The following is a 22,551-nucleotide window of genomic DNA, read 5'->3' as shown; positions in this document are numbered from 1 at the left end:
TTTACCACTCTCGATGATGCGTGGGAAGGGGGTGGGGAAGAGGGGTAGGGGATTCAGCGAAAACAAACGATCTTAACATACTGTATGAGTTATTTAAAGACCCTGCTCTCAAATGCTTCGATTCGCACAGTCCCAAATCTTATTAAAATATATGAAATATCTCGAATTTCGGAGTAAGTAGTGCCATAATTCGACCGCATACATACATACTTAACTGTTGTCATATCTCAACACTTATGTAATACTTATTGTTAGTTCTTAATATATACTATATGCACTATATGTCGATTTTCGTTTGAGAAAAAATTTGTGTTTAGGCATGAGAGAGGTTGATCGATAGTCCCAAGTAGCTAACGTGAGTTTTCTTTTCTTTTTATGTAATAACTAACTGCTTCCTCTTTCTCCTGCTTGCCCATTTATTATTATACAAACTACATGCTATATATATATATATGTATGTATATATATATATATTTATAAAGTTGGTCTTTCTGTTAAACCTTCCTGCTGCTGCTTCTTAAAATCTCAACGCTAACGATTTGATATGGCGTCGCCCTATAAAAATGTTAAATACAAAACAAATCAATAGCTATGGACATCATCATATCATTTCGATGCCTACTATATATATAAAGAGGTTGGTATTTTTTATTTTATTATAATTATTAATTATAAGGATAGTTATTGCTTTATTTTTCGGAAAAACGGCATCAAGGCGTTTCAGTGCGTTCCGGCTTCGAAAACATCCGAAAAGCGTTTGAATTTATTGTTTGCTTGCGTTTGGGTTCTTTGTTGTTAATTGACTTTTAATTCTTAATTTCGAACAAATTTTCGGAATCTATTCTTTGTGTTATTCAGTTTCAAATTATCTATTTTATGTCCGGAGCTGGAATCTGGGTTGCGTTTTAAGCTTTACGGAATAGCAACCTGACGCTGACGCTGAAAAGTAAATTTGTTGGGGTGCTGTTTTTCTTGCAGTTTGTTGCTTTTTTGTTGTTGTTGTTTTTTGTTTTTTTAAATAAGGCTTTTGTGTTTTTATTTAAATTTGTCTAAAAGCTACAATTTAAGATTAATAATCATAATAATTAATCAATAATTACATTTAACGTAATAGTAGTAATTATGTATAAACATTTCTTGCATACAATTATTTACAATTACACACTTATTCAATTAGAATAACGCTTTCCCGCTCTTCTCGTTACATATTTGTATTTTTTGGAATAATCATGTACGGTTGGTTTTTATGTTCATTAACTTAATTTTTCTCAATGCGCAATATCTGCAATGCTATGTGTAGCTGGTCTATGTTTCCTTATTTCTTCTCTTCTTTTTTTTTTTGAACTTTTTAATATTTATATTTATGTTTTTTTTTTACTCTGCTTTGCTTTGCCTGAGGCAACAGGTGCCTTAATAAATATACAAAACCAGTGCACTTTTTTTTTTGTTTACTTTACAGTTGCTTTTGACACTCTTTTCTTAATTATGTTATGTTATTCCCTTTAACACGCTTGTTTTGTTGCTGTTGCTGTTGTATTTTGTATGCTTCTATGTATTAGTTAGAGTTTCATATGCACTTAGAGATGCGGCCACGCCAAGCAGCGAATTTTATCTAAGAACTACAATTAATGACTATAGGCTACAATTGTTGCACGCTTTAAACAACTTGATTTCTTTGCTTTTGCTTTGCTAATGCTTAGCTGTTTTGTTTGTTTTATATCGCATCCCATGGGTTTTTGCTTTTTATTTATATAGAATATTAATAAATAAATAGTTAAAATACATGTTTAGTTTTTAATATGAGTTGTGTGTTATGGAAGGAGCTGTGTCTCTCGGTCGTAGGTGGAACCCATTCGCTTACAAACCAAGCATTTGGATTTTCAATCTACAAAATGTAGTTTTAAATGTATAGCCATATACATACGTGTGTTCGTTTGTGTGTGTGTGTGTGTGTGTTTGTTTCTTTTCTGATTGATTGATTGATAGATAGATAGATAGATAGATAGATGTGTGTATTAAATACCTCTCTTCTTGTGCACTCGAAATTACAACGAACCCAATGAAGAACCGAATGAAGAATGACAGACGACAGGGAAAACTTACAAGCTAACTGTACAAAGTAAAGGATTTCGCACCACCGAACTCTTTCCGCGCTTCCCCCTCTTTTCTCTACAACACAAATATTGTACAGGCATCAGAGGAGGTTCCCTTACAAAGGCAAAGGAAACCCTAAATGCAGAATGCAGAAATCAGCGGCAGCGAAATCATAAAAAGAAACAGAACAGTAAGTCTGAGAGATATACATACATAAGTAGTAGAGTAGAAGAGTAAATGAAGGAGGAGGAGAAGAAGTAGTAGTTCATTCTAATCTACTGCTGGAAGTGGGGGGAAGTCAACCGAAATCGATTTATGATTATCATCTAACTTCACAGTCTTTTTTCAATGGAAGTAGGCCGCCACCTCCACCGCCCCTGCTATTGCTGTTGTTGTTGTTATTATTACTATTGTTGTTGTTGTTTGAGTTACTATTGCAGGAATTGCTGGAGCCAGAGCCAGAACCGGAACCAGACCCGGATCCACTGGCTGACGGCAGTGAATTGTTGCTGTTGTCATAGTTGCCGACATTCACGCAAAGCGGTGTCGTGGGACCGACCACCACTCCGCCACCATCTGGCAGGGAAGTGGAATCATGGACATCGCCGCTCTTACTCGAATCAATGACAAGACAGGGCGGTGACGGCGTACCCGTATCCTTGCCCAGCAGTGCTGGCGATGCGTTCGCGTTCTGCGAATGCGGCGTAAAACTGTTGAGCAGTTGAGCGGGTGAGGCGGCTTCCGAGTTCTGCAGTTGTTGCTGTTCCGCTCCACGTTCACCAGCAGATACACCACAATTGGCCAGGGGCATTAGCAGTTCGTCGCGCTGCAACGTCAATGATGCAGCAGCCGGGGGTTCTTTCGCTTCGGTTTTGGCACCAATCACATATCCACCGCCGGCCGAAACGCGTGCAAATTTTAGACGAAGCGGCGCTTCCTTTTGCTTAGGTGCTGTCGTTGAGTTCTCAATTTCTACTGGGGCTGCGGGTGGCGGTGGGAGAGCTATTGTTTCAGTAGCCTTTCGCTTACCAAAACGCATTATTAGCTTTGGTTTGTCTCCGGGCGAAGCACTGGCCGTGCTCTCAATCAGAGTCGTCGTCATGGTCGTGGTGGTGCTTGCCGTCTGCATATGGCCCAGCTTGTTGCGCTTCTTTTCTTTTTTGTCCTTTTTGGGCTTCGACGACTTGTTCTTCTTTGTAGGCGCCTGCAGAGATTCCTCGACTGTTGATCGCTTGTCCTCACCTTTATCAAAGTCCTGCATGACTTTCTTGCGATAGTTCATCGAATCGCGCTTCAGATCTTCGAGCGTGGGCGTAGGGTAGTTGGACATCAGGCGTTTCTTAGGTGGACAGGCACGACGTGTCATCTCATATACATAGCTGGTGTCGCCTGCGGAGCCCATATTTGGCAACGGCAGCTCACCAGCCGGCAAGCCTCGTATTTTGATCTTTAACTTGGGGGCCTGATGATCATCCTCGGAGCTTTCCAGAGTCTTGCTGCGGCCACGTCTCTTTCCAGCACTCGATGCTACTCCGGTCTTTGTATTGTCATTGCTGCCGGATGAGCATGCGCTGCGTCTTCGTCCATCTGCGCCCGCTGGCAAGCCGGTATTCTGATCGTCTATGATGACGGTGGCATCCAGCGAACGCAACTCACGACTTGAGTTCTTTTTGAAGCGCTTGGAAGTGCCGGCCGCAGAGATTTCATCATCCACTTCACTGGCGTCTGACTTACGCAGCACAGTCTCGTGCGGCAAACTGTCTGAGGCAGCCGGTAGTCCGCAGGACGAATCATCCATCAGCGTATCCTTCTGCACCACATACAAACTGAGGAGCTCCTTTTTGCGCATGCGTCGAGAGTTCATGCCGCCACTGCTGCTACTGCCGCCGCCAGCTGATGCAGTTGCGCTCACCACTGTAGCTGTCATCTGTGCTGAGACGGTGGTTTGTACGATATTGCCGCCGGCATTGGACTGGACCACGGTGGTGCTGCACAAAGAGGTATTGGTTACGGCACTGTAATGATCTGGGTATGCGAGTGGTCCTTTAATCTTAAGCTTAAGCTGATTGCGCGAATCCGAGAGCGATGCCTTGGTTGCAAGCGTGGTGTCAGAGTCTATCGACACCTCCTCTGATGTGGCTTCCATGGAGGCCTCCGTTGGTGGCACCAACAGCTCGGAGACTAGCGTTTGCGGCGCTGCCGTTGTACTTGGAGCAGCTTGATTTGCCTCCGTCGAATGCAGGGCACTGTTCAACAAATTGTTGTTGTTGCTCTTTGAAGGCGATGGTGCGATAGGCGTCGTTAATGTCGACGACGTCACGGGTACACTTGGCAATGACGTTGATGGCTGCTTGCTGCTCGATATGCCAGTGGCGCGCAACACCGATTGGAATTGACGTTCATCCTCTTCGTCGAACTCGGAGAGTGTCTGATCCGCCGTACCCGAGTCGAACGCGCCCAACAGATTGTTGTTGTAGGCCTCCTGGGAAGCACTGCTGTGTGGGGCCTCGAAACCCAAGTTATAGGTACGCATATCCACTGGCCCCGGCAGAACGGGTTGTACAATCGAATGCAATAGCGATGATGACGATGAGGAGCTTTGAGCCCCACTCGCGTTTCCTGTAGGTGTGGATTTCAAAGCACCGCCCGCCTGAGCGGCAGATGGACGCATCTTACAACTTGCATATCCGGGCGCTGGGGTATGACCGCCGCGTATCTCAAAGCTCCGGCGCCGATCCCGTAATGATTGCAGGTTCTCCACGCCGGGCACAACCAGATCATCAATCGTGTTGAACTCAAAGGGTGTGCCCACTAGTGCATTGACTATTTGAGTATTGCTGCCGTAGTCGGCCATTGGCGGCGGTAACGGCAACATGGCATTGGATGATGAACTTCCCCGTCCGCGCCCACGACCACGTCCCCTAGCCCTTGCGGCTCCCGCACCAGCACCTCGTGGGGCCCGCTGCCGCGGCTTTCCCGCGAGCGTATGCGTAAGCGGATCATACTTGTTTGTTGGTGTTTGCTGCTTCTGCTGCTGCTGTTGGGCGGGTGCAACGCTATAGTCGGCTAGCGTCTGCTGTGGCGGAGTGGGTGGTGGTTGCTGTTGTTGTTGTTGCTGCTGCTGCAATTGCTTGTTAAGCAGCTCCATGCGGCGCGGTGACTTGCCCGGTGATTTGTGCTGTGGCATCTGCGGCGATTTGTGCTGCTTTTGTTGCACCGAATTCCGTTTAGTGGGAGATTCCTTTGTAGGTGTCATGGGGGCATTCGGCTGAGGTGGCACTGCTGGCATCACCGGCGTGTGTGGCGCATGCGAAATCATTGAGGCTTCCGCACAGCTATTTAGCAATGCAGCCGGATAGGCTGGCATACCGTCGACCGGTGAAGTCAGACAATACTGATGGTTGGGCGTCGTCTGCTGCTGTTGTTGCTGCAGTTGGTGTGGCGATTGCTGTAATAGGGATGCAGTCAGCGACATATTCGGCGTGTTATAGGGCGTGCCAGCATATTGGGACTGAGTGGCTGCTCCGTTGCCGTAAAGATTTTGACTAGAGTCGCCTGCTTGCTGCTGCTGAGATGGAGCCGGCGGTGTGGGTTGTGGGAACATAGTGGGCGTGGTGGCCGCATACGGTATTTGGTTATAAAGCCCGCTCGCCCCGCCTCCCCCACTACTACCACCATTGTACTGGCTGTTGCCATTAGTTGGTGTACACTGCTGTGGCGTCTGGGCCTGTTGTGTCTGCGTCTGCGGCGTCTGCTGAGGCGTATGTTGCGGTGTTGTAGGCTGCGCTGATTGTGCGGCATACGGCTGATTGTTGTACATCAGAGCATCGATGCCATTTACCAGTGGGGTGTGATTATAACCCGTGCCCGTATTCGTTGCGCCCAGACCATAACTACCAAAAAAGGTCTTGCAACCCTGTAGCTGGGCATCCATCACAGTAGCTGCAGCTGATGCTGCTGGCTGATCATTTGACTCCGACACGGAGCTGGGCGATGATGAACGCCGCGCCGCTATTAGATCATTCTCGTTCCAGATGCGTGGTCCTTGCATTGCGCCAAATGGCGACTGCATACGCGTATTCTCGTCGTAATCGCAATCGGTGGCTCCAGAAACTCCTATTTTGTTGTTCACTGTGGGCGGCATAGCTGCACCGGTTCCGGCATAAAGCAGATTGTTCTTGTTAGCGGCTGCGGCTAGATCTACGAAATCAGGCGCCTGGTTGTTGCCGTTGTTGCTGGGCAGAGTTTTGTTAAAGTTCTGCTTCGCAGGTATCTGCTGCTTGTCCAATTGTTTATCCAGAAAGTTCATCTGGGCCACTGTCGGTGCCTGGTAAGGTTGTGGGACGGGTAGGGTGTGTTCGTTATAACTCAGATGGCTGCCCCCACTGCTGTTGTTATTGGGCGCATTTGTTGGCGTCACATTGGGCGTGTTGGTCAGACTATTACCGTAGCTGCCGCTGTTGGCCGTAATGGGCGAATCTTTGATCGTCATAGCAACGGAGCTGGGTGCACTGTTGCTTGTGCCAAAAAGACAGCTGTTGCTTGTTTGAAGCTGTTGCTGCTGTTGTTGCTGTTGCTGCTGCTGTTCCTTTTGTGCGTGTATTATATCCTCGGGATCCGCAGCATTGTGGAACGGATATACAGAGGGAATGGACGGCGTGGGCGGTGGCAGATCGACCGCGTCCTTCAAAGTGTCGTCATGTGTCTTTCGCTTAGTCTTGCGCAGTTTCTCCAGCAGTGTCGCCGTAGCTTGAGATTCAGAGATCTGCTTGTTGCCGTCGACGGCGGCTAGCACCCCACTAGCAAGCAAATCCAACTGACCTGGTGGATTGAGAACACTTGATACATTGGGCGTGTAGTTGGTAGAGCTTTGCAACGCATCCTGCTGCTTGCTGTCCTCCATTTCCAGTATGGTGTCCACTATGGGATGGTGGGTAGAGTCAAGATCCGCCAATTGTTCGGGCTGTAGTGCAGGCGGGAGCGTGGGCGGTTGCAATGCCGGTGTGACTGTCAATGGCTCGACAGGATCACTCATCTTTGGCTGCGGCTCACCTGAATTCGAATTCGAATCGAGCTCAATAATCTCCGGTGGCTCTGGTGGCACAACTGTAACTGCAGGCGACGATGTCGAAGCTGAGTATTTGCTTGCATTGGCCATCTCATTCTTTCGCTCCTCTTCCAGCTCGCGAGCCATTTCCATTTCGTTCAGCAGGTGTTGGGTGTGATGCGTATGCTCCTCCTCCTCAGGCGAGAGTGGCGTGCTGCCACTGCCTCTAGTTCGGCGTCGCCAGCGTCTTGAGCGACGGCGACTGTTGCGTCGCTCCCCTTCAGATAGATCGCTGGCATTGGACAACTCGTCATCCGATGGTGTGGGGGTTGGTGACGCAGGGAGCGGGGCCGCCGGCGGTCGCTCATCAATGTCTGCTGACAGCTCCGCCAACTTGCTCGCATTGGCTGAGAGTTGTGTATGAGTGGGTGCTGTCGTTAGCTCCTCGTCTATGTCCATTGGCACCTCACCGGCCTCTTTACTGGTGTCGATCATAGCAATCGACTGATGCTCTGGGATACTCTGCTCCCTTGGCGATAATGCTGCAGACGGCACTGCAACCGGAACTGGAACTGGCATTGACACTAGCACTGGCACTGCACTTATCCGACTAATTTCTTGCTGTTTCTTGGTGAGGAGCTTGTCAAGCGAACTCTGCTTGCTGGGCGTCATTGTCCCTTTCGTGTTCGCCGCCTTCCGTTGCGCAATTTCATGCTCCAAGTTTGGTATCAATTTAGGTGACTCTGCACGTGATTTGCGTCTCGGCGCACTCGCCATTATATGCTTCTCAGGAGTTTTCGGCGTCACCGTTTCCGGAGTGGTCTGAGGCACTGGTGAAGGTGAAGGCGGCCGAGACTTTGAACCGCGCGTTGCACGTTTCGGCCTTGTTACGGTTACGTCCTTTTCGGGACTCACCGGAGACTGTTTCCTGTCATCTATGGATAATTTGCGTCGGGTAGCAGACTTCGGCGTTGTAGGTGTCGTTGCCTGATCCTCGCCCGTGGCGCTGCCGCTGCTGCTGCTGCTTGTCTGACTGATGTTTCGCGCTAGCTGAGGTTTCGCTTTCTGAGGAGTTGTCTTTTGCGGCGTCGTTTTTGGTGATTTAGTTGTGGAGTTTTGGCGTGTACGCGAGGCCGTGACCGTTGGTGGTGGCGGCGGTAGAGGCTGCGGCGGCACCTTGTCAATAGACTTTCGGGGCGAACGCTTTAGCACTGGCGCTGCACTCGAACGCTTTTCAGCATCGCTTGCCTGAGAATCTGAGTCAGAGTCACTGCCACTGCTGCTAGAGCTGCTACCGTCGGCGTCATCGCTACTTGAGGAGGAACTGTCACTGCCCGAACTAGAGCTCGAAAGCTTCAGCTCTTCTGCTACTACACGGCGTTTCACGGCCGATGATTTTGACAACGTGGGCGTTGTGTCTTCCTTGGAACGACGCCGATTGCGTGCCGGCGTTGTCTGGCTCTCCTTGATTGATGATCTTCGCACAGGTGTCGTTTGTTGTTGCTTTATTGCCGTTGAGGACGATCGCTGTTCCTCCTTCTTCTGTTTATTTGGCGTGGTACCTGTGGCTTCCCTTTCGCTGACGGTGCTACGCTCCTTTTCAGTTTCGTTGGCCTGCTCTGTGACCGGTTTAACGATGCCACTGCTCTTCAGCTGCTCAGCGGCCTTCTTGGCAGCTTGTCGCTGCGGTACATATGAAACTGCAAAGTTTTGCAACTTAAGAAGCTCATTTGACTTCGGCTGCAAGGCTGGCGGGTGCAGTGTGGGCTCTGCATTAGCATCCGCAGTTGACGCCTTTGCCAAAGCCTTGGTGTCCGTATCTCGTGGCACTTTGGGAGGACGCCCTCTCTTACCGCGCTCTGTTATTGTTTCACCCGCTGCCTTTCCTGACTTACTTATCTCTTTGGATCGCGCTTTATCTATTGGTCTCTCCGGTTGGTCTGCAGTTCTTCCACCACTGCTGCTACTACCCAAGTCCTTTTGCTTAGTCTTTCCGGTGCTAGACCCTTCGGTATCGCGAACTCGTTCCAGGCTTTCAGCGCTTGTAATTGGCGCACCAGCAACAGCATTGTAAAGGTTCGTTGATCGCATATTTTCGGAAGCTTTTTTAGCAGCCTGTCTTTGTGGTACCACAAGCAGATCGGCCGGAAATGGTAGACTGCTGTTGGCACTCTTTTGCTTAATGGCATTAACATTGCTTTTATTTGCACTAGACTTGCTGCTCACTTCTTTCATAGATTTGGCCTTTGATGAAGCGCCTGTCATTGCCGTATTCGTCGCCGTTGTCGTCGTCGTCGTCGTTTGTTGTTGCTGTTGTTGTAGCGTAAATTCCTTCATAGCAGCCTTTGTGCGTATCGTTTGCTGGTTCTGTGAATCACTCACATTACTTTCCGTAGCACGTTCCTCTTCCTTGTCGGGCGTCATTGAGCTATCCGAGTCGGAGTAAATTTGTTGTGCGCCAACCTTTCGGTTGGATGTCGTTGCCGCATGCCCGACTCCTCGTGTATGCTGCTCTACACCCATTCCTCCAGCGGCCATATTGCTGGCACTATTTGTAGTCTTTAGCGGAAGTAGCTCCTCGCTCTCGTCGCTTGATGGACACGCAGCGCCCTTTTGCCGTAGTTCCTTGTCCATTTGTGCTAGACAATCGCGACCTCGGCTTCCCGTCGTTACGTTGTCATACTTTCCTCTGGCACCGTTACTAGTGCTGGTTATGGTGCTAGTGGTTGTGGTGCTGGTGCTGATACTGGTGGTGGAGGCGTTTGTGGCATTGTGCTTTGACTTAGATTTGTGTGGCTGCTCTAGTTTTGCAGGTACTGCTGATTTGTGGACGCCTCGCTTACGTCGCAAACTGTCTTCGACGTCGCCATCATTGTCCCGATCGACATCGCATTCATCGCTTGAGCTAGTACGTGAGTCGGCAGACGGGCTACCCGCACCATTACCTGCCTCGTTTTGTTGCCGACGCTGTCGTTGCTTTTGGCGCATATCAACGGAACGTGCATATGTTTGTTTATTGCTGGCTGTCGTTGTCTTACTGGAGATGGCCTTACGTCTGGAGGATGATGTACTGGATGCGCTGCTCTCACTGCCGGAATCGCTGGAGCCGCCAGAACTGCTGGCGGCCTCCGAGGACGAATCAGCCGATGAAGAACTACCGCTTGACGAACGGGAGGACGCACTACTGTCTGCGCCAGCGCCCTCATCATCACTTCTTTTTGTAAACGACGACGACGTCGCTGTTGTAGCTGCTGCTGTTGCTGCCGTCGTCGCACCACTCTTTGAGGCACGCCTCCCGCTAGGTGACGCCGTCGTCGGTGCAGCCGTAGTGGCCAATGTGCTTTTGTTCCCAGTACTCCCAGTCCCAACCGTATCGGCTTTTCCACCCGCCACTGAGTTGCGTAGCGCCTGCGCCTTCGATGTCGACGTCGACGTCCCCCATTTATCAGGCGACGTTGTGGTTGTTGTCGCTGTCGATATTGCACCATTGTTAACCTTTTTGTTGGGCGATGTTTTAACAACACTTGTCGCTTGCTGCTGCTTTCGCTTATTGGGCGATACAGAAGCGCGGCCCCGGACCCCCTTTCCACTACTGTACTTGCCCAACAGCTGCTCCTGGATATACTGGAGGCTCTGGTACTGCGCCGGCACAGTTTGTGCGCCACCAATGGTTGAGGTGTAGAAGCGATCATACAGTGTGGGGCCATCGTTGGCGTAGATAACTGCATCTAAATCCAAGAGCGTTGATTTGTCATTGGCACTGGCATCCTGCTGTAGATGCTGCTGGGCATCGTCTAGAACGGTGATCTGTTTGTAGAAAACCTGCTCACGCAGTTTAAACAAAGAGCGCGAGAGCTTTTCGCGCCTGCTAACCATATAGCACAGATTACGGACACGCTCCAAATCTTGTCGCAGATGTACCACCAACTTATGATTCTCGAGATCCTGCTGCTCTTGCTTGCGCGCAATCATTTCGACATCCTCTGATTTTGGTGGTATCAGCTCCCGATTGTGCCGCGACTTTCTCTTGAGTTTCCAGTAATTGTAAATGGCTTCGATTGCATCGTCGTCCACATCAAACAAATGGCAGCTGATGTCATTGATGTTCACGTGCTTATCGAACTCGGCCTCGACCTCCTAAATTGCGTTTTAAAATATTAAATTGTTTAATAAGGACATTTATATTTATTTATTTAGTCTCGACTCACCTGCAAACGTTGAGCACGTGCCTGATTGCGTTCCTCTGATGTCATGTCCGATTTACGATGATTTTTTCGCCTGCGGTGATCCTCGGCGCCGGTATTGCTACCTTCATCGGCGGCCCCTGCACCATGTATCGTGCTATATTTATTCGATTTGTGCGACGTTCCTGGTCCACCACTGCCTCCCAGCTCCTTCTTTCCCTTGCTAACGCTGTGTTTTTGGCAATAGGAGCGCAATTTGACACCGTCCTCAGCGTTGCCCTCTTCGATGATGGCACGCATCTCCAAACCATGCTGAAACGCGCATGTGACGTGATACGCGGTCTTGCACGTTTTAACCGAACACTGAATACAAGACCCGACACGCTCGCGACAAAGCACACAAATCAGAGACCAACGACTTTGCGGAATGTTTGAGATTTTTGTAATTGGTTCCATGCGATCCACACATCCAATACTAACTTCGGGTATCCAGAGTGCGCACGAAACGTGTGCCCAATGCTTACCCGATTTGTTTGATTTCATTGCTCCGCCTTTATTTGGACACAGAACGCATTCCGGCTTAATACCCATCGAACAGGTGCGACAGAGCCATTGTCCTGCAAAATTTAATGAGCCCATAAGTGAGCGAATACTCCAGAGATAGGATAATGTGTGCTTACCTGATGGAATTGCTGTAATGCCATAACAAGCCTGATGCACGCAGATATTGCAATTATCACAGAATACCATTTCATTTGCTTCCTCAGAGTCGGGCGAACGACAAACATCGCAAATAACATTTTCGTCAAACTCTATGCCCAGACCTTCTTCATTTTTTAGTATGACCTGTATCTGCTCCCAGCAGCGGACCTTTAATAGGCAACAAATTGAATGAGCAATTTCGTTTATAAGCATTATTGCAGATGGATGTACCTCTAGCTCTTCGATGACCCGCTCAAATTGCGTTTCGTTTATGGGAAAAGCACCGCAATGCGCACGATCTGCGTTGTAAAGGCGAAGCCATGCCTCGTCAGTCGGATCAATGTCATAGGCACATGTGTTCTCCGCCAAGGCAACGACATTCGTTTGGCAATGCAACTCGGGCGAGTAGTGTTCGTCTTTGGTAATCCGCAGAAAGCGATTTTTCGGTCTGTAACGATCAAAAATGCATTTTAGTTAATTAGGAACATAACACGCAAGGGCTTCTTGGATTCTTACAGTTTAAAGTCGTGAGCTGGCGATACAATGGGCTCAGAAAGCACATAAACGCACGGTTCGGGCAGCGAGTCCGGATTAACAGGCACCTGTACACCTTTTTCCCACTCCTGCTTCCATTGGTCGGTTACAATGAGATACTCGTAGTTGGCCAATGGCTCCGAATCGGGCAATTTCATAGCGCTAATGAGATCCTTGCTGCAAGTTTAAAAAATTATGTGAAACAATTATGGAAAGTCTGTGGGGGCAGCAGTAGTTGGTACTCACCGATACAGTTCAGCCGGCGCTTCCGTCGAGCTGCGATTGTAAATACTCGACATCTTAATGTCGGCCACTGAACGCGCTTGCCACGTATTGCTGTTGCTACCCTGCGACTTGCATTTGCTTGCGGACGCCTTACTCGGCACCTTCGATGATTTGGACATTGCTGTCGTCGTTGTTGTTGTTGGTGCTACCAGCTTGCTGCCGACATCTATAGCACAACTAGCGCCACCAGCAACACCAACGCCACCGCCTCCAACATTGCGCTCCTGCTCGGGGGCATTGCTATTGCTCAACGGTCGAGCTACTGTTGTTGTTGTCGCCGCCCCATTGGGCGGTCGACCTTTGCGTCGCTTTGTGGGCGGTGGCTGGGGCTCAACATCATGTCGCTGATCCTGCTTCTGCGGCAGCGGCGCATTATGCGGCTGCTGCAGATGTTGATTACCACGTTTACCTCTTTGTGACATTTTTCATTGGTGTTGATTTTTGTGTTGTTTTTCGATTTCTTTAAGAGATTTCTCTTCTTTTCGGTTGTGGTGGTTGTGTAGACCCACGGATTGCTTCAATTATGTGTCTGCCAATTTGGACCTGCGCGCATTATGATTTACATCAAACAAAATCAAAGCAATGAAATCGCGCGAATTGCGCCAACTACTTACTACATGCTTAAGGCCAGAGTTGGCGACACCACACCGGCTGCTGCTGCTGAAGCTGCTGCGTTCTCCTGGTGTTGTGCTGCTGCTGCCGCCCGTGAAACATGGACGCCCCTGCCCCAGCACTATTCCCGAGTAGCGCCGCCACTTTGCAGTCTGTGATGGGCACTCACTCGTCCAGGAGCAGTGCGCGCGTCTGCTGCGTATACTCTTTTACAATAATGTTTTGTGGATTATTTTGTTCTCCAGAATAGATAGTCGTTCGCAAAAATTATTGCTGTTTAATATCAATTGTTCTTCGCACATCTGTTAGTAGCTGCACTTGGGTACATAAACACGAGGAGCAATTAAAAACCACGCACATTTGCAAATTTATGCATTTTCTTTGCTTTTTTTTTTGTTTTTTCCCCAAAAAATACACAAAAAATACATAGTAAAAAGGAAATAGAAAATCGCGCTGCCGGACAACAACTCGCTGCTGCTACACACAAGCGCACCTTGATGCCATCTCGTTCGCAACAACAAGAACTCGCTAAAGGGCGAGTGCACCCACGCGTGAGTGCGAGCGAGATGCAGGTGACAATGTGTGCTGCAGTCTCCAGCTTCTGTCTGAGCGCTTTTCTTCCTCTCTCTTGTGCATCATATTCATCTTTTTTGCACTTTTCCTACTTTTTATTGTACCAATATTATTTGTTTTTGCAAATTATTGCACATTTCGCGAATCCTTATAGGACCAGAATCACAATGCAATAATTCCCGCTCGCTGGCTTTTGCCGCTACAAATTATTTGATGTTTTGGCACGAATTTCGTAGCGAATTCTGTTTTAGTTTGCCGCCGCAATTTTTCCTTGCAGACACACAGAGCACTTGTTATTGGAAAAGGCTCCCTTTGCAAACTAATCGCGTTCCCGTATTTTTCACAAATAATCACAATTCGCCAATTGTTTTGCCACAAATACGAAACTATTACGAATATTTACAAGACGAAAATAGTTAGATTAGATCTGGAGCCACTGCGTACTAGTACTCATAGTCAGCCATTTTTATAGTCAGCATATATCGATATATATATACTTATCGATACTATCGATAATCACGACGTTATAATTAAATATAAATATATCTATGTGTATTAAAATTAAAAGAATTAGCAGAGAACGTGCTAAATAACGAAAATAATTCTTTTGCATTAAATCAAAAGTTATGCCCCACTTCTGTGGTGGTTTTTCTACAGATAGTCATTTTGGAACAAATTTTCCTTGAAAACCTAAGTGGTTTCAGTGATATAGTTTACCGAAAAACAGTTATATACTACTGTCGGAAATCTACTAAAAATGGGAGAGTTCGGCAGAAATATGTAAATTATTCTAGTAAAATAGAGCCATTAATAAAAACATATCCTACCTATGTTACTTAAAATACTTATTTTGAATAGTTTGGCCGCAGATGAAATGCCTGTGTTATATTTCTGCTTAATAGAGTGAAAGTCCAGACATCTATGATCTATCTATTCGGTTCCAGTGATATATTGTTATGTATTAATTTATTGTTCCCATTGCTGTTGTTAGCTTTTATGCATGCCCAAACCTATGGTTATGGCCCTGTTATCGTTCAGATCCAGATCCGCATCCAGTTTAATTGAAAATTATATAGAAATTATAATTTTTAATTTGAAATAAGATATTGAATGTAAGTTTGAAAAGTAATCCAAAAGTATTCTTTACATTTGCACTGGTATCGTTATCGACTGTAGAAGCATCGATAAATCTGTGCTAAGCAACATTTGTTGCCAATGCTTTTCTACCCCAGCAAAATGTAAACATACATATGTATTTCGATTTTTAGTGCATGAATTCAATTTTAAAGTGTGTATTCTGTAAGGTGAACGCATATACATTGTCAGCATGAAAACTTGTTGAATGGTATACATATATGCATACATTCTTACAAATTTACATTAAATGGTTACCGCAATGAGACAAATCCATACAGCAATGTCTATCTGCCGGTTTGAATCACTACTCCTTCCATAATTTTGATTTTTTCAAAGAGATCAATCAGATGAGTCTTATGTGTATATTATATTATGTAGATGTAACGCAAACTTGTAAGGTCTTTACACAAAAGATCTAACTTGATAGGTCCCAATAATTTTATATTTTCAATATAAAGTTACAAATTTGATATAATTACAATTAAAGTCTTAATTTTTAAGGCGTCTCCTTTATTTATAATCTTTTCACGTAAAGATCAGATTTATAAATTAAATGAGAAATATAATTTTACTTTCCAGATAGATAGGTCCCAATAATATCATATCAAATATATCATATCTTCAATATAACGTTACAAATTTGATATAATTACAATTTAAATCTTAAATTTCAGGCTCCTCGTAAATTAATAATCTTTTAATGTAAAGATCAAATATCCATAAATTATAAGTGAAATATAATTTTAGTTTCGTTTACTTTTTTAACTATCGATATGCCAATATATTTTAAACATCGATAGCTACGATGTAAGGTTATTGTGTATTTCTTACACCACTAATTTAGAATGCACTAGACATAGACGAAAAAAGACAGTGAATTTACACAAAATAAAATAATAGTAAACATTTGTCGTTTCACATTTATTTTGGCGTAACAAAATTTAAGTGGTAATCGCACGAGTTTTTTGGCATCGTTAAGTAAGTCCGGATAATCTCGCTTTGCCAGATTACAATGGCATTCTGCAAGCTAGAACAGTAAGGATTGGCGAATGACAGACAATCGTTCGCTCCTACGTGCAGTGTTTATGTACGTACACACAAACACATACAACTGATATTGAAGTGTTGGTCAGATGAATTGAAATGATTAAAAAAGCTGTTTGTAGAGCTCTTACAGTATAAAATGTTATTCTTATAGATGGCTGTAAAGTAAGTTTTTTTTTTTTAACTGATATAAATTTCTAACTGACATTTACGGATTCACGTATTGTAATAAATATATTATTAAATAAATTTAATATATTATCCTTTTTATTTCGTAATCAGCAAACAAATCGTAACTATAGCGCAATCTCGAAAAATGTCAACTCCCAATTCCGGAAATAGTAGTAGTAGCAACAACAACAATAGCAGCGGCAACCCAGGTAGCAAGCAGAAACAGCAGCAGGACTCTTATAGTGACAGCAGTGAGGAGAGTATTGAGGCGGCAGAGGAACGAAGGCGACGCATACTAAAGAATCGTAATAGGTCAGTACAATAACAATTTACCATAGTAACCTATTTTAAGAAATTACTAATTCTTTAATTAACTTCGTAGAAGCAGCACGTATATGCAAAGGTCGCACAACAAACCTAACATGAGTGGTGGAGCGATACCAAAACATGAAAAGGCAACGGCTGGCGGTCCAAGCGCATCCACTAGTAGTGCAGCTGCTGCTGCCGCCGCGGCACGTGTGGTGCCCCCCGAACGTATCTCAATGCTGGTGGACGGAGTGCGTTTTACAATCGAACAGTCGCTGCTCACCGCACATCCCAACACCATGCTGGGCACCATGTTCGGTACCGGCTTTCAGTTTGTGCATCCGAATGAGCGGGGTGAGTACGAAGTGGCCGATGGCATCTCTCATCTCGTCTTTCGCGCCATACTCGAATACTACAAGAGCGGTCTGATCAAGTGTCCGCCGACTGTATCAGTGCCAGAGCTGAAGGAAGCCTGCGACTATCTGCTGATTCCGTTCGACGCCACTACAGTGCGCTGTCAGAATCTAAGTGAGTAAACTATTACTATTGCTGCTGCTGCGGCCTCCACTTAAGGGCCCCTCTTAGTTGCGCCATCTGCTTTCTTCTTTTTTGTACCTTCATTTTCGTACGCTTACGATTCTGTTACTTTTCCTACAATAAAAAGGAGGCCTGCTTCACGAGCTGAGCAACGAGGGTGCGCGATTGCAGTTCGAGGTATTTCTGGCAGATCTCATACTACCATTAATGGTCGCTTCCGCACAGCGCGGAGATCGCGAGTGCCATGTTGTTGTGTTGCTAGATGACGACATGGTTGATTGGGACGAGGAGTTCCCCCCACAAATGGGCGAGGAGTACTGCCAGAGTAAGCAAATATCTGCCTGCGGTTACAATTAACAAATTAAGTCTAATATAACATCTCTATCCATAGCTGTGCACAGCACTGCCATGCATCGTTTCTTCAAATACATTGAGAACCGCGATGTGGCCAAGCAAGTGATGAAGGACCGGGGCTTAAAGAAGATTCGCTGCGGCATTGAAGTAATTTATATTATTGCTATTATTATTACAAAATAACATTGAAACTGTACAAACTAGGGCTATCCAACGCACAAGGAGAAGGTTCGCCGTCGTCCTGGTGGACGCGCTGAGGTCATTTATAGTTACGTTCAACGGCCCTTTATACATATGTCGTGGGAAAAGGAGGAAGCCAAGAGTCGCCATGTGGACTTTCAGTGCGTTAAGTCAAAGTCTGTTACCAATCTCGCCGAAGCGAATGCCGATCCGCCCTTGGAGTTGGACGCAAGTACGCTGTTACGCCCAATTCGCATGGGCTATGGCTTAAGACGAAGCCTCTTATATATGGAATCCTGTTTCTCTTACAGGTGGAAACCCCATACCAGCACCACCTATAGCGATTGCAAACCCGCAAGGAAATAACGCTGACATAGGCATTGTGGCACAAGTCGCACCTGAAATCGTCGGAGCCGGTGCTGCAGGAATGGCTGGCGGTGTTGGTGCAATTGCTGCTGTCGCAGTTGTGGCAGTGGACGAAGCCGCTGGCGGTCTTGTAATGCTTAACGAGCTGGATCACGCTGTCGTTCCAGGCACTGCCGGGTTGGCCGACGAACATGTATGAGAGCGCAAAAAATAGGGCGAAAGCGGTACACTGCCAAGATTGCAGCACGCACAAGACACTTTATATACTTTTTTCATACATTTTTATAAGCAATAAAAGAAAAGCCACTATCGAATAATGTCGCATCATATAATGAGACATCCACATACCCCACAACATTTTATTCATTATTTATCATCACCGTTTTGATGGATGGGTCGTCGGCGGCTAAACTATTAATATTATTAATTGTTATTTTTAAGGTCGACGCTATGACTATCAACATAATATAAATTTGCTTAAGGGAATTATTGTCTGATTTTATGGACGAAGTAGAGTAACGTGCTTATGATGTTCCGGTTCAGGTAAAGTAATTTATTTATAAGGCAATCGATCATCTTTAAGACCGTCCCTTTTCGCTCATGAAAGCAATAACTGTAATTTTAAAATTTATTAAGTGTATTGTTGACATTGCCCCACTATACCCCAGTGTTGGTAAATTAAATTATATCTGCGGCACTGAGGGAAATTATAAAACAAACGAATGTTTTAAAACTGAAGCCAGCTTGTTTTTTTCAATATAACAAATATCTGCTCGAAATTATGCAAGTAATTTTTCGACATTTGTTTAAGATATTTTCGTTTAAACAGTTATTAGTTACAAAAGACTTTCGTTGTGCAAAAGTTGGCAGCCTTTGTTTTACAGCTATCGAGCTTTCTTCACGAAATACAATCGCTTGTATCCCATCTCCACATTATTTTCCCTTGTTTTGATAATCACAAACGCAACATTTTGTTGCAATTGACGGCTTGAGCCGTTGATTCTTTGAATATGACGGATAACAGCGGGAGCAACGGTGGCATGGCCCAAGATGACGCCGATGCGACGCCAGAACTTGAATCATTCGAGGGATTTGCCGCCTATACAGCTGCCGAGTCTTTCATTCAGGGGTTAGCAGGAATGGTTAACCAGGGGGATGTGGAGACCATGATACGGGCACAGAAGCAGATGTGATTATGTGAAGGATGTATACATTAGAGTTTTTAATAATTTCGATTTAACCAGGCTACAACGTTTCGAAAAAACCAACGAAATGCTCCTAAATTGCAACTCACTATCGCAGAACCGTCTGCGGACAGCTAACGAAGACTTTAAAAGGCATGTCAAGCTATTAAACGAAATGAAGAAGGATCTCGAGTACATATTCCGCAAGATACGTGTAATCAAACAAAAACTTCAACACCAATATCCAGCCGAGTACGCAGAAGCGCAGCCCCAGCGCAGTAGCCTTGCCGAAGAAGCGGAGGACGAAACGGAAGCGATGACAGCGGGTGCGGGGACTAGTTCTGGTTGCAGTACATCTATTAAGCCTGCAGCAGTGATTCCGCCTATATCAGAAACCAAAAAGAGCAACGCCACCATTGAGTATGTGCAAATGGAGGAGGCGATCGATAATGGACAGCCACCCATAGAGAATGAGCTGATCAAACGAGTGTGTTCCATTGAGACTGCCAATCCCAATGACTCGTCTGATTGCACATCCGAGGATACAGGTTAGTTAGCTTAAATTTTCAAATATGATCGGTTTATTTATAAGCACTATTTATACTATTTATGTATGTATGTTAATATATTGTTTTAAAAGATAATCTGGTATTTGTACTGCTTGGGCACCTTTGAGATTATAACTCGCCCGTCATAGCTAAGCGATGCAAAAATCCATGGATCCACATTACTCCACTCCACACAATAAACCGAATCTTCGTGTTGATCGAACGTTTGTAGCAAGCCATCCAAAAACAATTTGCGGCGGTCGTCCATGCCAGCCGAGATTGTGCTTTCCAAACCACTCGCACTAGTCCCCTCAGCTTCTGAACTTACCGATCCGGCACAGGTAAGCAGCACCTTGCAATCACTCGAGCTGGAGAGGATCAGCTGGTCGTGGAATGTGTTGAAACGGACGGACCACACCCAATGCGAATGATCACTACGGGCGAAAACCGGCGCCTTCGGCATACGGCAGTCCCAGACCTTGAGATAACCATCGTCCCCACCTGTGGCTAGGTGACACTGTTTGTTCGGATTGCAGTCCACGTCGCGCACTAGCTGACCGTGCGCTTCTTCGATCGACCAGGCACAGTGCTGAACATCACGCACATCGTAGGCCCGCACGCTGCAGTCGTGCAGTGCCAGAAATTGGTGCCCCTGGTGATGATGTGACCACTTGCCAGTGGTGAAAGGCGACATGTGCTTCGTACTCGAACCCGTACTACTCACTTCAGCCACCACACGTGTTGAAGATTCGGCACGCTGCATGATTGCCAACTTATTGTCGATCACGCAACCCATTGTCTGCTCTTGACTGGGATGGAATTCAATGGTCTTCACGCGCTCACCCAACCGCCCAGTATCCAATTTCTCCACCTGCGCCCAGGGAATGTATTCACTTTTTATCTGCTCGTTTTCATCACTATCCAAATTCTGGGGTAACGTCAGCAAAGCTGCTTGTGTCAACACCTGTGCCCCGTTTTGTACATTGTATACAGATGCTAACAAACGTGCGTCGTTTGGACAGCTGTTGAGCTTCCATACCTCACCCAAGGCATGCTCGAAAATCTAAAATGAAACGTCAGAATATTCAAAAATATAGTCCATACATATGTATGTCCGATGTGTATACCTTGGACTGTATGTTGCCTTGCTCCTCATTGTACTGAAGCAGGTGGACTTGGTTTGTGGGCTTCAGCGAGTTCGTGGCTATAAAAAAACGTACCTCATTGCATTCACCATACTGAGGAGTTAACGCACGAGCCTGCAATTCCAACCCATAAATTAAACCGTTTTCATCCATATCAAACGACTGTGCAGGACTTCGATTGCGATAGCATTCCGATAGCACAGTTTAGCAGCTCAATGTTTGTGGTTCCGTCCCGTTCGCACTCTTACGAATGACGGCAGTCATCTGCGCAACGAAATGCAACCCTGCGCACGCTCAATTTTTGTTCCTTCCATTTTGTATTAACGTAAATATCGAATATCTAGCCGTCTGTCAAACAACATCGCATAGCACACAAAAAGTGAAAAAAGTATTGTACAGAACAATACCAGACGTCGTATCGTATTCTGACCAACAAAATTGCATTGCAGTATAATTAATTCAACGTTTAGCAGTCAATAGTTACTAAATTCCATAACACGCACACGCACGAGATGGCACAAAACATAAGCCCCGAACAGAGCGGAGGCGCTGGCGGCAGCAGCAGCGTCAAACACAACGATGACTCTCTGCCCATAAAAGACAATCATGCCGTGAGCAAAAGGTAAGCAGCTTTCCAAAATGTACAGTGCAATGATTTACATATTTTTGTATTGTTTCCGTGTTTGTTTGTGTCCCACACATAGACTGCATAAAGAACTCATGAATCTGATGATGGCCAATGAAAAGGGTATATCAGCGTTTCCTGACGGGGAGAACATCTTCAAATGGGTGGGCACCATAGCCGGACCCACCAACACAGTGTATGCGGCACAAACCTATCGCCTGTCGCTGGATTTCCCAAATTCGTATCCTTATGCCGCACCCGTAGTTAAGTTCCTGACGCCGTGCTTTCACCCAAACGTCGATCTGCAAGGCGCTATTTGTTTGGACATACTGAAAGACAAGTGGTCCGCTCTGTACGATGTGCGCACCATTCTGCTGTCTATACAGTCATTGCTCGGCGAGCCAAACAACGAAAGTCCACTAAATGCTCAGGCCGCCATGATGTGGAACGATCAAAAGGAGTACAAAAAATACCTGGATGCCTTCTACGAAAAGCACAAGGATACCTAAGTATATAGACTTGTAGACATATAGGCAATAGGTGGCAGTGGCAGTCGCTAACTCTCGTCCCATATTCATGTAAAGTGCAAGCACCTCCACTCATCCACTCCGCACCACACTACACTATACCACACACACACCTTTGCACGGTATTAGCTGTTAGCTTATGAAAATTCTACAGACTTCATCCAATCGTCGTCGTCGTAGTGTCACCGATGATCTGACTTTTCAATTATTATTCTTTAAAAAATTTATTAAAACACTTTCAATGATGATACTGGTATGTAATTTTAGAACTGTCTGTTTCTTTAAGCTTAAGTATAAATTTTAGTTAATTGTTTTTTACTTTATAAAATAATTCTTTAAATATGTAATCATTTGTATGTCATAAGTTTTGTACTGATTTCGAGCGATTGTGCGGCG

General features: G+C 45.9%; 5 protein-coding genes across 10 annotated transcripts; 3 read left to right on the top strand and 2 right to left on the bottom strand.

The window, feature by feature from the left end:
• Positions 1 to 1,147: 1,147 nt before the first annotated feature.
• LOC115633158 (PHD finger protein rhinoceros) lies at positions 1,148 to 14,353 on the bottom strand. Of its 2 annotated transcripts, none has more exons than XM_030530568.1 (8): positions 14,136 to 14,353; positions 13,461 to 13,775; positions 12,808 to 13,389; positions 12,544 to 12,738; positions 12,259 to 12,475; positions 12,006 to 12,195; positions 11,350 to 11,942; positions 1,148 to 11,278 (listed from the first exon to the last, which is right to left on the bottom strand). In XM_030530568.1, the coding sequence occupies exons 3-8, from the start codon at positions 13,266 to 13,268 to the stop codon at positions 2,417 to 2,419; spliced, it is 10,518 nt and encodes a 3,505-aa protein (XP_030386428.1). In that variant the 5' UTR covers positions 13,269 to 13,389; positions 13,461 to 13,775; positions 14,136 to 14,353; the 3' UTR covers positions 1,148 to 2,416. The 2 variants fall into 2 exon arrangements, with proteins under 2 accessions (XP_030386428.1, XP_030386429.1); XM_030530569.1 differs by having other exon boundaries at positions 13,461 to 13,770.
• Positions 14,354 to 16,014: 1,661 nt separating this feature from the next.
• On the top strand, positions 16,015 to 18,473 carry LOC115632454 (BTB/POZ domain-containing protein 10). Of its 4 annotated transcripts, none has more exons than XM_030529608.1 (7): positions 16,015 to 16,146; positions 16,495 to 16,695; positions 16,766 to 17,217; positions 17,354 to 17,551; positions 17,618 to 17,727; positions 17,785 to 17,992; positions 18,072 to 18,473. In XM_030529608.1, exons 2-7 carry the CDS (start codon positions 16,529 to 16,531, stop codon positions 18,323 to 18,325), a joined length of 1,389 nt encoding a protein of 462 aa, XP_030385468.1. In that variant the 5' UTR covers positions 16,015 to 16,146; positions 16,495 to 16,528; the 3' UTR covers positions 18,326 to 18,473. The 4 variants fall into 4 exon arrangements, with proteins under 4 accessions (XP_030385468.1, XP_030385466.1, XP_030385467.1 ...); XM_030529606.1 differs by having other exon boundaries at positions 16,044 to 16,255; XM_030529607.1 differs by having other exon boundaries at positions 16,045 to 16,377.
• Positions 18,474 to 19,109: 636 nt separating this feature from the next.
• Positions 19,110 to 20,039, top strand: LOC115632401 (kxDL motif-containing protein CG10681). Of its 2 annotated transcripts, XM_030529535.1 has the most exons (3): positions 19,110 to 19,315; positions 19,371 to 19,858; positions 19,951 to 20,039. In XM_030529535.1, the coding sequence occupies exons 1-3, from the start codon at positions 19,137 to 19,139 to the stop codon at positions 19,983 to 19,985; spliced, it is 702 nt and encodes a 233-aa protein (XP_030385395.1). In that variant the 5' UTR covers positions 19,110 to 19,136; the 3' UTR covers positions 19,986 to 20,039. The 2 variants fall into 2 exon arrangements, with proteins under 2 accessions (XP_030385395.1, XP_030385396.1); XM_030529536.1 differs by having other exon boundaries at positions 19,371 to 19,954.
• On the bottom strand, positions 19,869 to 21,204 carry LOC115632400 (EARP-interacting protein homolog). Its single transcript, XM_030529534.1, has 2 exons — positions 20,986 to 21,204; positions 19,869 to 20,921 (listed from the first exon to the last, which is right to left on the bottom strand). Exons 1-2 carry the CDS (start codon positions 21,154 to 21,156, stop codon positions 19,944 to 19,946), a joined length of 1,149 nt encoding a protein of 382 aa, XP_030385394.1. The 5' UTR covers positions 21,157 to 21,204; the 3' UTR covers positions 19,869 to 19,943.
• A 127-nt stretch (positions 21,205 to 21,331) lies between these two features.
• On the top strand, positions 21,332 to 22,497 carry LOC115632402 (ubiquitin-conjugating enzyme E2 C). The gene is made up of 2 exons (XM_030529537.1): positions 21,332 to 21,625; positions 21,708 to 22,497. Exons 1-2 carry the CDS (start codon positions 21,516 to 21,518, stop codon positions 22,135 to 22,137), a joined length of 540 nt encoding a protein of 179 aa, XP_030385397.1. The 5' UTR covers positions 21,332 to 21,515; the 3' UTR covers positions 22,138 to 22,497.
• The last annotated feature ends 54 nt before the right edge of the window (positions 22,498 to 22,551 follow it).

The sequence above is a fragment of the Scaptodrosophila lebanonensis genome, unplaced genomic scaffold, assembly GCF_003285725.1.
Source record: "Scaptodrosophila lebanonensis strain 11010-0011.00,11010-0021.00 unplaced genomic scaffold, SlebRS2 tig00001415-arrow-pilon, whole genome shotgun sequence".
In the NCBI taxonomy this organism is placed as follows: domain Eukaryota; kingdom Metazoa; phylum Arthropoda; class Insecta; order Diptera; family Drosophilidae; genus Scaptodrosophila; species Scaptodrosophila lebanonensis.
Note: the sequence above shows the minus strand (reverse complement) of the source record. Positions and strands in the feature narration are given on the sequence as shown.

Excerpts from the sequence above, each read along its gene's own strand:
- LOC115632402 (XM_030529537.1), top strand. The coding sequence starts at position 21,516 with ATGGCACAAAACATAAGCCCCGAACAGAGCGGAGGCGCTGGCGGCAGC. Across the intron at positions 21,626-21,707 it reads AATCATGCCGTGAGCAAAAG|ACTGCATAAAGAACTCATGA; the intron begins GTAAGCAGCTTT and ends TCCCACACATAG.
- LOC115632401 (XM_030529535.1), top strand. The coding sequence starts at position 19,137 with ATGACGGATAACAGCGGGAGCAACGGTGGCATGGCCCAAGATGACGCC. Across the intron at positions 19,316-19,370 it reads ATACGGGCACAGAAGCAGAT|GCTACAACGTTTCGAAAAAA; the intron begins GTGATTATGTGA and ends CGATTTAACCAG. Across the intron at positions 19,859-19,950 it reads TTGCACATCCGAGGATACAG|ATAATCTGGTATTTGTACTG; the intron begins GTTAGTTAGCTT and ends TTGTTTTAAAAG.
- LOC115632400 (XM_030529534.1), bottom strand. The coding sequence starts at position 21,156 with ATGGATGAAAACGGTTTAATTTATGGGTTGGAATTGCAGGCTCGTGCG. Across the intron at positions 20,922-20,985 it reads AAGGCAACATACAGTCCAAG|ATTTTCGAGCATGCCTTGGG; the intron begins GTATACACATCG and ends GTTTCATTTTAG.
- LOC115633158 (XM_030530568.1), bottom strand. The coding sequence starts at position 13,268 with ATGTCACAAAGAGGTAAACGTGGTAATCAACATCTGCAGCAGCCGCAT. Across the intron at positions 12,739-12,807 it reads GCGCCGGCTGAACTGTATCG|CAAGGATCTCATTAGCGCTA; the intron begins GTGAGTACCAAC and ends TTAAACTTGCAG. Across the intron at positions 11,279-11,349 it reads CACGTGCTCAACGTTTGCAG|GAGGTCGAGGCCGAGTTCGA; the intron begins GTGAGTCGAGAC and ends AACGCAATTTAG.
- LOC115632454 (XM_030529606.1), top strand. The coding sequence starts at position 16,218 with ATGACAGACAATCGTTCGCTCCTACGTGCAGTGTTTAT. Across the intron at positions 17,552-17,617 it reads GGGCGAGGAGTACTGCCAGA|CTGTGCACAGCACTGCCATG; the intron begins GTAAGCAAATAT and ends CTCTATCCATAG. Across the intron at positions 17,728-17,784 it reads AGATTCGCTGCGGCATTGAA|GGCTATCCAACGCACAAGGA; the intron begins GTAATTTATATT and ends TGTACAAACTAG.